This window comes from Nelumbo nucifera, chromosome 3 (assembly GCF_055504915.1).
Source record: "Nelumbo nucifera cultivar China Antique chromosome 3, China Antique-T2T, whole genome shotgun sequence".
Lineage (NCBI taxonomy): Eukaryota > Viridiplantae > Streptophyta > Magnoliopsida > Proteales > Nelumbonaceae > Nelumbo > Nelumbo nucifera.
The window spans coordinates 84,748,657-84,766,398 of NC_142651.1; the positions used below are offsets into that span (position 1 = coordinate 84,748,657).

The 17,742-nt window shown below is 35.6% G+C and overlaps 1 protein-coding gene across 3 annotated transcripts; it reads left to right on the forward strand.

Moving 5' to 3' along the window:
• Window positions 1-268: 268 nt before the first annotated feature.
• LOC104585952 (uncharacterized) lies at window positions 269-8,734 on the forward strand. Of its 3 annotated transcripts, XR_016084417.1 has the most exons (6): window positions 292-373; window positions 3,057-6,017; window positions 6,178-6,264; window positions 6,366-6,724; window positions 6,942-7,040; window positions 8,380-8,734. XR_016084417.1 is itself a non-coding variant. In XM_088901929.1 (4 exons), the coding sequence occupies exon 1, from the start codon at window positions 412-414 to the stop codon at window positions 1,585-1,587; it is 1,176 nt and encodes a 391-aa protein (XP_088758055.1). In that variant the 5' UTR covers window positions 269-411; the 3' UTR covers window positions 1,588-2,372; window positions 3,057-6,017; window positions 6,178-6,264; window positions 6,366-6,690. The 3 variants fall into 3 exon arrangements, 2 of the variants coding, with proteins under 2 accessions (XP_088758055.1, XP_010241312.1); XM_088901929.1 differs by lacking the exons at window positions 6,942-7,040; window positions 8,380-8,734 and having other exon boundaries at window positions 269-2,372; window positions 6,366-6,690; XM_010243010.2 differs by lacking the exons at window positions 3,057-6,017; window positions 6,942-7,040; window positions 8,380-8,734 and having other exon boundaries at window positions 269-2,372; window positions 6,366-6,890.
• Window positions 8,735-17,742: the final 9,008 nt, after the last annotated feature.

Consider the following 17,742-nt stretch of genomic DNA (forward strand, 5'->3'; position numbering starts at 1 on the left):
TCCACTGCCGTCGCCGTCGCCGTCGCCCAGAGGAAGAAGATAGAGAAAGAGAAATGGGTTCAAAGGGGGTTGCCACCGCCCCTATTCGGTTCACTCGTTCTTTGCTTCTTCAACAAGATAGTTTACGGGAGCTAACGGTAAAAAAAAGTATTTAATCAATTGCGAGAAACAGCAAGAATAGTGTTAGGATACATTTAGTCAATTAACTAAATAGTAAGGGGTAATTTAAAAACTTTACTATAAAATAATACAAAATATACTGTATTTGTACTCCTTCCAACCTCAACCTAATTTTTTTTCTTCCATTCAGCAGAGTGGAGTTCAAAACTCAGGAACGATTGGAGATTGCTATCACACTCTTCCGTTGACAGAGGTAAGTTTTCATCAAAACCCCTCGTTTCTCCCTCAAGAATGTTTCTTCTTCTTTGCGCCAGAAGGCTAAACCAGGTTAGGAGTGCTGGAGATTTTACCAATCACATCCATCTCGATTTTATCCAAAATCCTTTTCTGAAACGCTTCTCAACCTCAATAGATGGACGCTCTTTCACAGTATCCTACCTCATAAACTCATGTGGGTTGTCAAAGGAAGCCGCTGTATCTGCATCCAAGTGGGTCCAGTTTGAATCCTCGGACAAACCAGACTCAGTCCTTTCCTTCCTTAGAAGCTACGAGTTTACCGATACCCAAATCTCTAGAATCATCAGAAATCGGCCGATGCTTCTCATTCTTGATCTTGAGAAAATCCTTAAGCCCAAATTTGCGTTTTTGTATTCTGTAGGATTTTCTCCACCTGACCTTGCAAAGATAATCTGTTCCGACTCGAGTATATTGACGTTTAGCTTAAAAAACCAAATTATGCCTTCTTTTGAGTATCTTAAGGGCATAGTTCATACAAACGACAATGTCGTCACTGTTCTCAAACGCTTGAAGTGGGCTTTTAGATCCTGCCACTGGAAGCATATGGACCACAACATCGCGACTCTTCGTGATTATGGTGTGCCTGAACGATTCATCTTGAGCGTTATAAGGTCTCAGCCTCAGTCACTTACTCGTCCACCTGATCTGTTCAATAAGAGTGTCAAAGAAATTAAGGATCTCGGATTCGACCCTTCAAAATCAGTTTTTGCTCGAACAGTTTCTATAATAACATTAAACAAAAAATCAACGATTGAAAGAAAGTTGGATATCTTTAAGAAATTTGGTTGTTCTGAGAGGGAGATAATCTCAATGATAAAAAAGCATCCATTTTGTCTGGTGCTGTCGGAGAAGAAGATACTAAGAGGGATGGATTTTCTGATGAACAAAATGGGCTTGGAACCGTCATTTATTGCCAACAACCCAATACTTATCTGTTTTAGTTTAGAGAAGAGGATAATTCCATGGTATTCAGTAATACAAGTATTGCTATCAAAGGGACTTATCAACAAGGATATCAACGTGGTTCAAGCTCTCAGGTTAAGTACTAGAGGTTTCATGGAAAAGTTTGTGATTAGATACCAGAAGGAAATTCCACAACTAATGAAGATATATGAAGGTGAGATGGACTGCTTGGAACTAATCAATCGATCTGAAGAAATGGACAACTGAAGAAGTTTTAGTGTGTTCATTTTACAATTTTGCTTAAGATATTCAATTCCCAACAGATCTCAGTTTGATAACATTCCCCTTTTTGTGCTTCACTGAAATTGCATTCAACACCATTGTGCTTTTCTTACAACCTCGCCTTTAATGAGCAAGAATAGAGGGTTAAATGCATAGAGATTGAAGGCCATGGAGACAAACAAATGACAAGGAGAAAAAAGTCCTATGTAGTGTCTTTGGATGAAAAAGAGTTAGGCAGTAGGCACTCAGATACTGTTGTAGCTCAGAGCTTTCTAGTTGGTTATGCATGATGCTGAGTCTGAGGCCTAAAGTTTGGCTGATAATGATCAGCTTTTAGTTCCTCTTTTCTACTCTATGTCGCTTTATATCTTTCATATATTGTTTGTGTGAATATCTGACCATGCATTGCCAATGTTATACAAACTGTGATATCTCATCCAGAGACAGCCAAAGCTCATGAAGGTACAAGCTGGTGCAGCTTATTGAATCAGTTGATGTATTTATTGCTGAAGATTATCAAAAATGTAGTTACCACCGAACTGGGATTCAATCCTGTCGTCATCTTCCCCACTCCACCCAAAAGTTTGCCTAGCAAACGTAAAGACAAGACAAAGTTCACAGGAATTGTATGCAAAAGATTGCTTTGTTCTGTATATTTGTCAAGCAAGGTTCTCATATTCTCAGTGTGATTACAGTTTTGAAATTGAGCAAGAACTTCATGGAGTTCCTAACCGATTACCAATGGGAAGTCACTGGCCTTGAGGAAACTGGTGCGTTGTGGAATGTAGACTGTTAGCTTTCAATTGTATCTGCAATTTCCAATTTGATACAGTATAAGGGGGATTGACTCTTTGCTCAAATAGATTGACCCACTGCTTTTCTTCGTAGGTTTCTCTCTTCTAAGCAAATGATTTATCATATATGTGAACTTGGCAGGGTCCTTTTTGATCTACATTGTCTTGCGCCCTTGATTGCTAACATGAATTATATTAGTAATATAAGTTCCCCTGTTTTGCACTTTCGTGAGATGATATGCTGTTTGGACCAAGAAGGAACCCATCTTCTCATAGCTCCAGCAAAGTTGAACCTCCTTTGCTTGTTGTGGGATGAAAATATTTTGAATTTGCATGAGACAATGCTATGGAACGAGAAATTTTGAAAAATTGCACTTGCTGCTCTTAATATCATTGTCTATCAACTAGTTGGTAAGGTCTCTTGCTGGCCGTAGCAGAGACTTGGGATTGAATCTCGCCTACACCTGGATTGGGGGATGGTCTATCCCCTGCTGTGTAGCCCTTCAAAAGAAATCACAAAAAAAATCATTGTCTATCAGCTCTGATACCTAGACAATTGTACATGCACTTGGATGATCACGATAAACCCATAAGTTATATGTAGGGAATTCATGGATCTTCCCTAACATTCACTTCGAACTTCCGAGCTTTTGATTGCAGGTCTCCCTAACAGCCGAGGTCTCCTTCAGTTGCCGAGGTTTCCCTCAACTCCTGAAGTGCTGAGCCAAGGTCTCCCTCAGTAGCCGAGGTGTCGAGCCGAGGTGACACCTTATGTACATATATACTCAATTAGGCTCATGAGCCTCACGATATGAGCTTTATTAAGTGCAAGCTCGGCTCGAATAGCAAACGAGCCCATATATTAGGCTTGAAGCTTGGTTTAGACCAAGCTGAGCTGATCTCTAACAGCTCATGAACAGCTCGGCTCATGGCCATCCCTAGTTAGGGCATATATTACCCTAACCCAACCTAACTTCAAGATGGTGACTCCATTCCAAGAACTTCCTCTAACTGCTGATGATGTATCAAGGTGAGGGATCATTAGTCAATAGAATTGAAGAAATAAGTGGGATGAAAAAGTTGGAAGATTGAAGATTGACTACACGGATTTTCAGAAACCTACAACACCTGGTTTGTTATTTGCTACCCTTTATATTCATAAAATTTCTTTTATCATCGTGGTATTTCTACAATTCTACTACATTCCAGTTTCTAATTCTAACCCATGTTACCAAATCCTCTAGATCTATTTTTGTTTTTTGAGAAGTGATGAAATTTCATTAAAAAAAGAGAGAAAATGTTGGAGGGGGAGAGATTTCCTCACCAGCTACAAGAGAAAGAAAAAACTACAAAAAGAATATCAACTCATAACATCATTGCTCCACAGAATTCTCTCCCACTTATCACAGGCTTCCCCAAAACTCACACCCTTGAAAAGATTGCTAACAGAAACCCAACTGAACAAAGTTCTTAAGTTCTTTTGAACATTGCACACACTTTCTCAACAGGATGAGAAAAATCCTTAAATAAGCGCCCGATCCTTCTTTCAAAATGCACCAGTAGATCGCCAAAGGGGTAAGATTCCACAACATCTTGCTCCTTTTAGAAAAATCCTTCATATAACAAGTGGAAAACAATGCCACAACAATCCTTCACATGAAGGTGAATATAAAAGAATTTTTCATTAAAAGAAAAACAACAGTACATAAAGTGTTGGTGACAAGACATCACCCAATACATGCAAAACAGAAGCAAAGCAAGACAAAGACTAAAATAGGGGTGGATTCGAGCCTAGTCGAGCCAAATACTTGGCTATTTGAGCTTGGCTCGCTGAAATTGTCTTTAGGCTCGAGCTCAAGCTCGATTGGAGCTAGAGACTTGAGCTCGAGCTCAACTCGGTTCAAATTTCGCAAGTTCAAGCTCGACTATAAGCCAAGTTTTTCTAAAAAATAAAAATACTATTATATATTATAAAAATTATTTATTATATATTTATATATCTATATGTATATGTATGTATGTATGCATGTATGTATGTTGCATATACATAATAAAAAATTATTTATTTATTATACTTGGCTCGTGAGGCTCACGAGCTGAGCTTCATTGGGCTCGAGCTTGACTCAATTAGCAAATGAGCCTATGTATTAGATTCGAGCTCGGTTCGAAGCTCGATTTAAATAGAGCCAAGCCGAGCTTTTCACGAGCCGAGCTCGAATAGCTTGTGAGAAGCTCGGCTCGTGGCCACCCCTAGTCTAAAATATAGTTCAATACATCTTAAGGGTACACACCAAAAGTTATCCCCAAATCGTCTCTTCTAATCCCCTAAAAGTTTTGAAGACAGAGACCCAATCAACCAACCTTGAACTTATCCATGCATACAATTTACTTCCATTGAAATAATTATCTATTCCTTTTCTTTCCACACCTCCCAACAATAGCAAAAGATACGCAGCTCCTGAAGGTCTTTGCCTCCTTATCGTTGTTGATGACTGGTCACCATGCAAAAAATTCTCTTGGATGTTTAAGTGATCACATTTCCAACTTAAACAATTTGAAAAAGAAAGCCCAAATGCAACTGGTGTAGCTGCAGCTGAAACATAGGTGCAACACTTTCTGTATCTGCTTCACAGAGATAACATTGATTAACCAACGGCAGACCCCTATTCAATCGATAATCTTGGGTTAGGATGCTGTCCAAAGCCACCAAACAAGCAAAAGCCTCCACTCTCAGTGGAACTGAATTACTCCAAATGCCTCTTATTTGAGAACTCCCCACTTGATTTCTTAGTAAACCTTTAAAGAAAGATTTAATGGTTAATCTACCATATTTACTCTCCTTCCACCACCTCACATCTTGTCTCCCTTGATTTTACTCCACTCCTTGAAGTCTATCCAGGCAAGCACTCATCAAAAAAAAAAAAAAAGTCTATCCAGGAAAGCAAAAGCCTCCACTCTCAGCGGAACTGAATTACTCCGAACGCCTCTTATTTGAGAACTCCCCGCTTGATTTCTTAGTAAACCTTTAAAGAAAGATTTAATGGTTAATCTACCATTTACTCTCCTTCCACCGCCTCCAATCTTGTCTTCCTTGATTTTACTCCACTCCTTGAACTCTATCCAACAACCTCACACATTCTTCAATCTCCCAATCAAGAAGGCATCTAAAAAGGGGGCACTACACTGACTGACCCATTTCTGACTTTCAAACACTGAAATAATGAGACACTTTTCCTGCTAAAGAATATAGCCTCGTTTACTAAGACAACCTCTCTTTCAATTTGAAATAATTTCTTTTGTTTCTTCTTTTCTTTTATTTTTTGTTTTTCTGTTTAGTTGTATTTGTTATAGTACACATTAGGCCTCAATTACAACAATTGTTCTTGATTTTGTTAGCTGCTAACCTCTCTCCCTCTCTCTCTTGAGGTATTTTCATTTTTCTGTTTAGTTGTATTTGCTTATTGTACTTTTAGACCAGCCATTTTACTGAAGGCTTGTTGGTTGGAGAAAATCTATCTTCACTTTCCAGCAATGAGAAGTATCCAGGAAAATGGATCAAAACATTACTTTCTTGGGAAGAAAGCTCCAAGATTATATTTTTCAAAAGGAAGAGAGGCTTAGGTAAGTGGGGTTTGAGCTGCTATTTCAAACCTCCAAAGTTTTGTAATGTTTTGAAATCTCCAAAACTTTGTTCTGTTGATATGAACTATTAATGCACAGTGAGATTGGTCTGTTCTATCATAACATGCCATCAAAATGCTAATAAGAGATGCTCTTTCAGGTCATCAATTTAAGACTGTTATACAACATATGAGTTCCCACCCTGCCTTTCCGATGGATCTTTTTTTTAAGCCCATTTGATTTTTAGGTATGATGGATGCTTCACGGAATTCCTTGGTTTAAGTTGTAATTGTTATCCTCTTTTTATTTTGAATATTCACAATGTTGTTTCTTCTGACACATTTTCAGTTGAAGGGTCATTTAGCTCGAAAACCATTGAAAGAAGTACCTGATGAAACATTCACAGTATGTTGGAAAGGTCCACAACCATCCAAATCTTTCAGTGATATCAAGGGGCAGTCTGACTAGCCTTGTGACAATGACAGACGTCTGGAACTGGAACACACCTTTTCTGATTTTCTCTTTGACTGTCCATAAAGGGGCCGTCTGACTAGACAAATATTCTCTGTTTATTCAACAGCAAGGATCCTGCAACTTGTGCTTTTCAGAAATGAAGCTTCAATTCAGGAAAACTACAATGAATAAAATAGAAGATCAAATTACTTTGTCTTCCCTTTTCATGTTTCAAATACACAAAGCATTGGAGGGTAAGGAGAAGTTTATGTATGCATAACCATGAACAAGGCAGTAATGTACAGTATCACTTATTTGAAATTGTTGCTACAGGTTAGACATGAGAGGGGGAACACATCTCTCTCATTTCTCTCTCTCATTTCAGCCTATGAAACTAATACTGTACATTATTTTGGATGAGGTTTCAAATGTGTCCAATATAATAAGAAACCAAAGAATTCTTTGGTGCAGGTTGTTGCTAATTAGGTGCTGGATGTGTGAATAAGAAACCTTATGGTTACTAGTCAACCAGGGCAAGCAACAATGGTACTAAAGTGGGGCCCAAGGAAGGTTAGTTGGACTGAGCCCACATGCCTTTATGTTTTGTCCCTGGCTAGTAGAACTATATAAACAACATGGTAATTATAGACTTGGATTGGAAATCAATTGAGATCACTGTTCACCCAAAATCCATGGTGGCAGGGGTTATTCAAGATTTTTTAATCTTGGTTATTCAAGATTAGGGTTTTGTGCACCACCATGGGCATGATCTTGGTTATTCAAGATTTTTTAATCTTTTTTCACTGCACTATGATAATAAGGATCCACTAGAATCTTTCAATGGTATCAGAGCCATCATCCATGCTAATGCACTAGACCAAATTTTGATATTTGTATGCGATTTAGGGTTTCCTGAGGATTTGCTACATTAAATCAAATCTGTATGACAGGTATGTCGTTTTGTTACATAATTAGGGTTTTGTGCACCACCATGGGCATGATCTTGGTTATTCAAGATTTTTTAATCTTTTTTCACTGCATTATGATAATAAGGATCCACTAGAATCTTTCAATGGTATCAGAGCCATCATCCATGCATTAGCACTAGACCAAATTTTGATATTTGTATGCGATTTAGGGTTTCTTGAAAAACCCCATCAAGATTTCAACTTGATGGTTCTTGGTGTTTCTTGGATGCCAAGATTTCATTTGATATATGGACCTTGCTTCCAAAATGTTAAAGGAGATGATTTTTACAGTTTTCTTGTTTCTGTTTTGTTCCCAAACAAAAATATATAGCAGATTAAAGTTTCCATTTTTTGTTATGGAACAAATGGAATGTTTGAAGAATTGAACAGATTCTATCTTGGTGGTTTATTCAAATCAGTTTTCTTGTTTAATAAGAACTCAAATCTTGGACTGATTGGATGCTCTTGGATTGATCATATCAAATCTTGAAAGGGTACTCCCAAAACTTGAATTGTGAATGAAAGTCAATCACCCCTATGTCAATGAAAATAAGATTTTATTGATTCTATGTTTATGAAAATATGATTTTATTATTTCAATATTAATGTCCTACCATGCGAAGATGTGAAAAAGTGAAAGCCATGAAAGAATAAATTCTTTGTAGCATACTAGGGTGGTTTCCACAACGCTAGGGGTGCACAACATCCCCATGGGGATGAACACACATACCTTGGAGCCACAAGGAATACCTGAGGTTTGAGAAACCTTAGGTCGATTCATTCCTGTGTCGCATGGACTGTAGATATGAGTCCCATATGCAGTTTGGAAATGACATTTGTAGTGGGAGCATTCTATATTTGTAAATGAATAATTTCTTTTCTTAACTAAATTGCCATAACAGTTTTTTTTCACTTCTATTTATTTCGATTATTTTATTTAGTTGTGGGAAGGATGATCATGGACCCAAAGGAATTGATGGGTTCTGAGCTTGGAAAGTTTAGGACTACAAGGAAGCTGCACACATCCAAAGGAATTGATGGGTTTTGAGCTTGGAAATTTGAAAAGTGGAAGGAAATTAAAGCAGTCCAACAATTTGTCTCAAAGAGTTGAGACAATTTTTATGATTCTAATTTGATTGTTATTACCCTAGACCACGATTGAGTTCTATTGCTAGAGCTGAATCAAACTGAAAGTCCATGATCATCCTATTTTGATTGTATATGAGATATGCATGATTTATGTTATTGCATGAGATGCACATTATGATGAGACCACGTAAATATTAAGTTGTGCATGAGATGTTAAGAACGACCACATGTGGTCTTCCACCATTGTAGAGTGGATGCCTTTTCCTTTGATGTGGGTATGAGCGCCATAGACATATGGGTTGCTCCTTCAAGAGAATGCATGGACACCCTATGAAATATTAGATATGGTGAGGTAAGGTATCATCGAGTCCCAAGAACCTATTATGTGAGGGGTTTGGTGATATTCTGCACTTGCTAGAATGGTGGGATTAACTTAATCTTTGAAAATAGTTTTAAATTCTAAGAACCTTTTCAGGATGAGAATAGTGGGACCAACACCTACAATAATTGTATGGTGAGAGAAGTTGCGTACAGTTAGATATATATGAGATATCTAAGAACCTTTTCAGGATGAGAATGTCGGAGGGACAACTGGTAAATGACTACTGCCTTAAAATGATAGATCACATTGAATAGCTTGAAGGACTAGGATTTGTGTTGGACCCCGACTTGGCTATCGTCTTGATATTGATAAACTTTCACATGAACAAGATGGAGTGTATACCAGCCAAAATCCTGAACATGTCACTATAGAGGGCTCCATAAAAAGCCAAATGGAAAGAATATGATCCTAACCATGGACAATGCTTCAGCTTCAAAAGGAAAGTCCAAAGAGAAGTAGGTTCCAAAGGCTAGGAGAGGGATGAAGAAAAAGGGAAAAACTTAAGACACTAAGGGGGCGTTCTTTTTTTGATTTTTGGAGGGGGAAAAGTTTGATTCTCATTGATCAAGATATCCATGTTCATTTTTCAGATTTATGTGGGACTCGTAAAAGTTTAACTTTTCAATCAAGGGAAAAGTTGCCAATACTTGAATGGGATAAAAATGTCCCTTTTAATAATGGAATTTTTATGGTTAAGATGGCCATTACCTTATTTACATGGGAAATAAAAAGAACATGGGTAAATGCACTTACCTGGACTTACCCAGGGAAGTGTATTTACCCGGGTAAGTAACATATCGAAAAGTGAATGGAGAATAACAAGGGAAAGTGCTTCCATTGTAACAAGGATGGACACTGGAAGAGGAACTGCAAAGAGTACCTTGCAAGTCTAAAAGACAAGGACAAGCCTTCAGAAGGTAAGTTATCATTGCTTATTGTGAAGGCTAATATCACCACCACCTCTACTTGGGTTATAGATTCCACATGTACCTTACACATTTTTATGTCCATATAGTATCTAAAGAGAAGTAGAAAGCTAAGGGACCTTGAGCAGGCCCTACGAGTGGGGAATGGACTAAGAGTTGCTACTTTAGTTGTGGGGAACTGTAGCTTTCCATTGCCATGCATCAGGGTTAAGTTTAGAACTCAATAATTGACTTTATGTGCCAACTATAGTTAGGAATTTGATTTCTTTGTCATTTTTTAGACAGCGAAGATTACCTTCAAGAAAAATAGTTATTCAGTTTATTTTGGAAATAAATTTTATTATTCTTGCATTTTAATGGATGGTATATACCTCATCAATTTGGATGGTTTCTTAGCAAATATAGAGCACGATAACACTATTTCCATTCCTAAAAGGCCAAGAGAACAGATAAATCCCAAGTATATGTGGCACTTGAGGCTAGGTCATATTCGAAAGGACAAGATAAACAAGTTGGCTAAGGATGGACAATTAGGTTCATTCAACCTAGAGCCCTATCCAACTTATGAATCATGGGGAAAGAGCTATAGATGTACTTGCTATCATGCATAGTGATGTATGTGGGCCCTTTAATGTAACTGTTAGGAGCAGATGTAACTATTTCATTACCTTGATCAATGATTATTCACGAATGGGTCATGTGTATCTCATGAAACACAAGTTTAAAACCTTTGAAAAGTTCAAAAATTTCAGAAATAAGGTAAAAAAATAAACCAAAAAGAGTATTAAGGTTTTTTATCATATCGAGGAGATGAATACCTTAGTATTGAATTCTTGGACCACCTAAATGAAAGTGGAATTATCTCATAATGGACTCCACCAGGTACACCAAAATTAAACGAAATATCTAAAAGGAGAATTTGCACTTTGTTGGACATGGTGTGTTCCATGTTGAGTTACACTAATCTCCCCATATTGTTATGGGGATACGCCCTAGCTACTTACCAAAACTTATATACTGAAGAGTGCCTTCTAAATCAGTTCCTACTACATCCAATAAGATGTGGTTTGGTAAGAAACCAAGTCTTAATCACGTTAAGATTTGGGGATGCCCGGATTTTGTAAAGAAACTTGAGAAGGCCAAGTTGGAAGCAAGAGCTGATAATTGGTCAATAGACATGCATGCCATTTTTCTTGAAAAAGTTTATTCAAGAACGGGGCATAGGGAGGGAAGTTTGGCTCAAGGAGTTATCTGATGGGCCTCAAAACCTGCAATATAGGCAACAAGACACTATTTTAGTGGGCCCTGTATATACAACACCCCTACATAGATCTAGTAGAGTTTCTTGCTCTCTAGAGATATCCAGTTTCATCCATGAGGGTATAGAAGAAAGTTTCTTCTATGAGAAAGTGATCGTGGAGATGATCCTACTAGCTATCAAGAAGCGATGTTTGTTAGACATTGATGTGGGAAAGTGGCTTAAAGCCATGAAATTCAAGATAGATTCCATGTACTCTAACGAAGCCTAGGACCTTGTTGACCCTTCAGAAGGAATAGTTCTGATTAGATACAAATGGGTTTTCAAGAGAATGATTGATTTAGACGGAAAGGTAGAGAAATATAAATCAATGCTAGTTGCCAAAGGGAATAATCAAAGACAAGGAATTGACTATGAATAAACATTTTCATCAATAGTCATGTTAAATCTATCAAGATTTTATTTGTGATGGAAATATATCATGATTATGAGATTTGACAAATGGGTTTAAAGACTACTTTTCTCAATAGTTACATTGAGGAAGATATTTATATGGAACACAACCATAAAGCTTTACATCCAACAATCAAATCATAAGGTATGCAAGCTTAAAGATCCACTTATGGATTAAAGCAAGCATCTCATAGTTGGAACATCCATTTTGATGATGTAGTCAAATCATTAGGCTCCACCAAAAACATGAATGATCTATTTGTATACAAAAAAATTAGTGGGAGTGTTGTTGTCTTCCTTATATTGTATGTGGATGACATATTGCTAATAGGCGACGACATTGAGTTAATGGCATTGGTCAAGGTGTGGTTATCATAGAACTTCTTGATGAAGGATCTAGGCAAAGTATCCAACATCTTGGGAATAAAGGTCTATAGAGATAGATCCAAGAGATTGCTTGGGCTGTCCTAGTCTATGTACATAGAAAAAGTACGAATCCCATATGTTTTAGTAGTGAGAAGTTTCATGTATGCAATGCTATGTACAAGGCCTAATATAGCACATGTTGTAAGTGTCAAGGTTCAAAGTATTGGAAACCCTATGCGTATCGAAAGGGAAAATTTAAGAGACGTATCGGGATACACCTTGGAAACGCATGGATACGGACGAAAATTAAGATATGCATGAAAACACACGGAAATGCTGTAAATACTTTAATAAATCATAAATAAACATCAATATCACTAAATATAAGACTTAAATGAGTTATTTATACATAAATCACGTGTTTTAATGGGCTTTTTTATATAAAAAACATATTATAATAAACAAACGGGAACAAAAGCATACTATTTAATAAAATACTTAATTCAATTTCAATCTTCCAAGTTCAATTTCAAATTTTAAATCTATTGTAATTTATAAATTCAACATTTGAATCCCAATATGATGTTTAAAAGTTAAAACTTTACATGAATCACATAAAAGTTCAATTATTATATAAATTATCCAATTTTAAGTGTTAATGTGTTAGTAAATTAATTTCCAATTGTTATTATGAAATGTTTTGATTTTTTTTAAATATTTTTCAATTATTATCTAATACAAATATCCAATTAAACAAATAATAATTATTTTCATATTTTTTAGGCCACAATTATATTCACATTCAAATTATAGATTGTCATGTGAAATATATCAATGCCTTTTATTTTGTATTTTTAAACATTTTTACATATTACTAAAAATTCTTTTTAATTATTTTAAACATTTTCCAAGTGTTATCTAATCCATTTAAACAATTAAGAATTATTGAATCAAATAATTATGTAAAATGTGTAATCATTGAATCAAACATTTTTCTGTATTTTTTAAACAATTAATTGTTTTTATTCAAATAATTACTATGCATGTTTTATTCTAAAAATTAAACAAATATTTTTTTTGAGTGGCTTCATGGACATCTATTATTTTTATTCTAAAATTAATAATTATTTTGCATGTTTCATTCTAAAAACTAAATAATTATTTATTTTTATTAAAATAATTATTTTTCATGTTTTCTTATGAAAATTAAATTAAAATTAAAAAAAGTAAATATCTAATAGGAAAATTGAATGAATTTATGGACATAATAAATGAAATACTTATTTTGCATATTTTATTTAAAAAACTAAATAATTATTTATTTTTATTGAAATAATTATTTTGCATGTTTTATTCTAAAAATTAAACTAAAATTTAAAAAGTAAATATGTAACAGAAAAACTGAATGGGTTTATGGACATAATAGATCATCCATATATGTATTGTAAATATTTATTATTAGAATTTAATCATAGCAAAAAGTTAGAGAAATAAACAAATATTTATAATCTAAAACTAAAAATAAAAAAAAATTAAATTTTTCACATGATATTTCAATATATTGAAGTCATTCTTAGCTCTACAACATACTCAACCTATAGGGTTAGATCACAAAAACTGAAGAAATTATCTATATATTATATATTATTCCAAAAAATAAAAAAAATAAAAAAATCAATTATTTAGAAGAAATTTAAATTAATCTATGGATATGATATATCATCCATAGATCTACAACATAATCAATTTTTAGAGGTAAATCACAAAAAACCTAAAATTTTTATTTCTTTCAGATTTTTATTATTCTAGAAAATTTTCAAATATTCACAGAGATCTACATATAGGAGCAAAATAAGTGAGATTTTTTGCATAAGAATAACATATCAACATACACAGAGATGTTTCTAAGCATCCAAACTAAAAAAAATACAAAAACATTTGCTGAGATTGTAAAAAAAATTGAGACAATATACATATTTTTGCTCATTTTTAACAATCTTGAAAAAAAAAAAACTTGTTTGATCTTGGAAATTTGTGGATGTTTTGATGGGTTTTAGCTAGATTTCAATCTCTAAGAATGGTATGAAGAATTCTAAAGGGTTTTGGGAAGAAAGAGGGCTTCTAAAATGGGTTTAGAAGCCAAGTACAATGGTGCAGCAAAGAAAGCTATTTGGATGAAAAAGTTTACTGTTGAGTTTGGAGTGGTCCTTGCCATGGATTTGCTTTTACCACTGTGCTATGACAACAATGGGGCAATAGCTTAAGCAAAGGAACCAAGATCTCATAAAAAAATCCAAACACAAAATGAGGCGTCATCACATCATCAAAGAAATCATTGGTAGAGGTGATGGGGCTGTGCAAAAGGTAGCGTCTACAGATAACATTGTAGATCCACTTACTGAGGCCTTAACATAACAATAGTTGAGTGTCATCTTGAGAAGATGGGTACGAGATGCATGTCAGATTGGATTTAGTGCAAGTGGGAGATTGTTAGTCGTATGCCCTAAAACTAATTATGACAGTTATATAGATAGTCTTAGACTTGAGGCTTGTGTATGGGGTATTATAGTTTGATGGTGCAAATAATGCCCTAACCAAGGGATTTAAACATGCACATATCAGCCATGGTGTTTTATACATGGATGTATGTGCATGCACAACATTATCACTATCCATGAGGGAAGAAAATGGCCTGTGCAACTGAAGTTGATGAGACTGAGAAAATCCTTGGCCAAGGCAATATAGTATGCAGAGAGAGTTCCAAGTGTCACCATATGAGTGAGTCACCATCAGCTCGATGGGTCATATGACTGAGCTAGTAGGGTTTGACTAATTCACTACAACCCTTTGATCTCTTGGGAAATTGTATGATAGAAGGATTCGATTATACGGTAATCAGAGATGGAAAGGTTCAAACTGCTAAATTCAAGTTGTCAGGATATCCATGGCATACTGCTAGGCGTTAGTCATGATTTGTGGAACCCCTGTGAGTAATGGTTGATTATTCACATTTAAGGGAGAATAAAACAGTTTTAATTCAATTTAGTTAGAAAAAGTTCTATCTGGGATGTTGAAGGAGTTCAACACCATTTGCCACTAGGGTTATAGAATACACATCGAGGGACAAAACACAAAGTACTGTATAGAAGAGGAGTCTTAGTAGAGGGACCTAAATGTAGTTAGGAGGATTTATTGGATAAATCCTTTCCTAATTAGAAAAGGAGTAAAAACTATATAAGATATAGAAGGGGGTGTCCCTAGGGTTATAGAATACACTCTTTTTTGTAAAACCCTACCTATTAAATGATTGCTAGCACAATCTTGGAGTCGTCCAACCCTCTTTCTCCCTCTCCTCTTCTCTTGGATTGTGATCTATATAGAGAATTGGAAACTATGACTACTGTTTGTGTGGATCAATCTTGGAGGCCAAACAATTGCAAGGCTGCAGCTGCAGATCTGCTACATTAAATTGAATCTACATAATATGCAATTTTGTTACATAATCAGGGTTTTTGCATCACCATGGGCGTGATGAGATTAACCGAACACAATAGCTATTTAACGAGATGTAGAGACAACTATAACGCCCCACACCAATCATAAAATACATGGGTCCACAACCAGTCAAGCATTTTATGACCAGCTTGGGGCATTATCTTTGGTTCCATAACCGACTACACAACCATCATCTTCTATTAATCTGCATTATGTGTAGATAAGATTGCAAATGAGTAAATCAAATGATACCACTATTTTTCATACATAATTCATAGTATAGGACCATTATTTTTCGTAGAGAAGCAAGCTAGGTGCACTAGGGAAGGGATTCAAAAGCATCTTTTATCATCAATACTAAGGGTCCGTTTGGGTTGTGGTTAGGATCAGAATTGGAATGCCTATTTGGTTCGAATTGGAATCAAAATTGGATTCCAATCATTGTTGTTTGGTTCATTTGGAATCAGAATCGAAATCAATCAAAATTTTCAATTTTGTATTAGTTTATTAGTATTTAATAATCGATATCTTGGTATTTTATTATTAATCTATCAATACTTTATGAATATATAATTAATATTATTTTATTAGCATTTTATTATAAATGTTTTATTGTTAGTTTATTAATAATTTATTATTTTATTATCACTTGAATTATATAGTATTCATATTTTATTTGTACTTTATCATTATTATTTTAATAATATTTTATTGATATTAGGGTTTGGGGGTGTTAACACTAAATTTTTGCTCGGTCCTTCGTCTGAGCCCCTAACTCACCCTCGAACACCCAATCAGACCATTTCAATCCCTCTAAAACCCAAAGAACCCAAATCTTTGGCCCCAAATCCTTAAAAACCACCATTGAACCCACTAAATACCCTTAAAGCCTAAACATACTCCTCATGCCAAATGACCAAAATACCCTTCATTCACTAAATTCCAAAAATATCCTTTAACCAAATTATCAAAATACCCTTCATTCCAAATCCCCAAAGTACTCCCTCATGCCAAATTACCAAAATACTTTAAACCTTAAATTACAAAGTACCCTTCAATGACAAAATACATTCATTTACCAAATTACTCGAATACCCCTTTAAACCCCAAATTGCCAAGTTACCCAAACCCCTAAAATTACCAAATTGCCCTTCTTACCCCAAATTACCCTTTTTGACCTCTGAAACCCTAACTTGACAAGCTGTCCCTCCAAATCCAAACTTACCAATAATAGCCCCCTTTTCATTTTGAAAGCTTATGAAAACCCCCTTCCTTCCCATTATAAATGGGAGGCACCATTCCCAAGAGGGAGAGGATCAGATGAGAAGGGGAGGGGGGAACTAGAATTGAATCAGTGAGAGGGGAGAGAGAGATAGAGAGAGAAAGGAAACTCGGTGGAGTTGAAGCAGAAAAAAAAACAGAGAGTGAGAGAGAGACTGAGAGGGAGTAGAGAGATTTTGAGAACGATTTTGGCAAGAGAAGGGGGTCCACCGAACTAAAAGATTGCAAAATGAGAGAGAGAGAGAGAGAATAGATAAAGGGTTTCAAGATGTAGATAGATGAAAAGGCAAGAGATTAGAAAAATGGAAGGGAAAATCGTTGTCTTACTCCCTTCCTAACCATCGAAATACCCGAACTCCCTCTTCATCACCATCACCATTGGCATTCCATCGACATTTGAACCTCAATTCATTGTTACTCTACATCTTTAATCTATTTGAACACCAATTCATCGACATTCAATCAAATATCTAGATCATCCCTATACCACCCCAAGTCAATCGAAACCACCAACATCAACATCGTTAATCTATTTGAAGGCTACAAGAGATAAATCTTTTACCTCATTCTCCATTTTGTTCAAAGCTTTGTCTACTGGTCAAGTAGGTAATTTATTTACTTTATTCCTGATTTCATCTTTTTCTGTTGCTTATCGTCTTCTTAATCAGTTCATTGCTCTTGCATTTGGGGGGTTGTCTCGTTCTCTCCACTCCTCAGACCTACCAACTGAGTCTGAAGGTAGGGATTTTGATAAAAAGGGATGGGGATTCCCACCCTTTTTCTCAGGTCCCTACATCCAAAAAGGGTTTGGTCTAAAAGAGGGGGAAGATGCGATCTCAGCAACACCCTTCCAAGTTTCTAGAGAATACGAATTCTTAATTCAATGAGCTGCATTTTTTCTTTGTTTTTAAACAAGTTAAATTAAAAAAAAAAAAAATAGAGAAGGGAACTAGCTTTTGCATCGACCGAAGAGAGGGTGCCTAACCCCTTCCCTCTCTCTCTCTTGACTAACCCAGATTAGTCATGTCTTGGCCAAAGGGTGTGGAATCACTAT

Excerpts from the sequence above, each read along its gene's own strand:
- LOC104585952 (XM_010243010.2), top strand. The coding sequence starts at position 412 with ATGTTTCTTCTTCTTTGCGCCAGAAGGCTAAACCAGGTTAGGAGTGCT.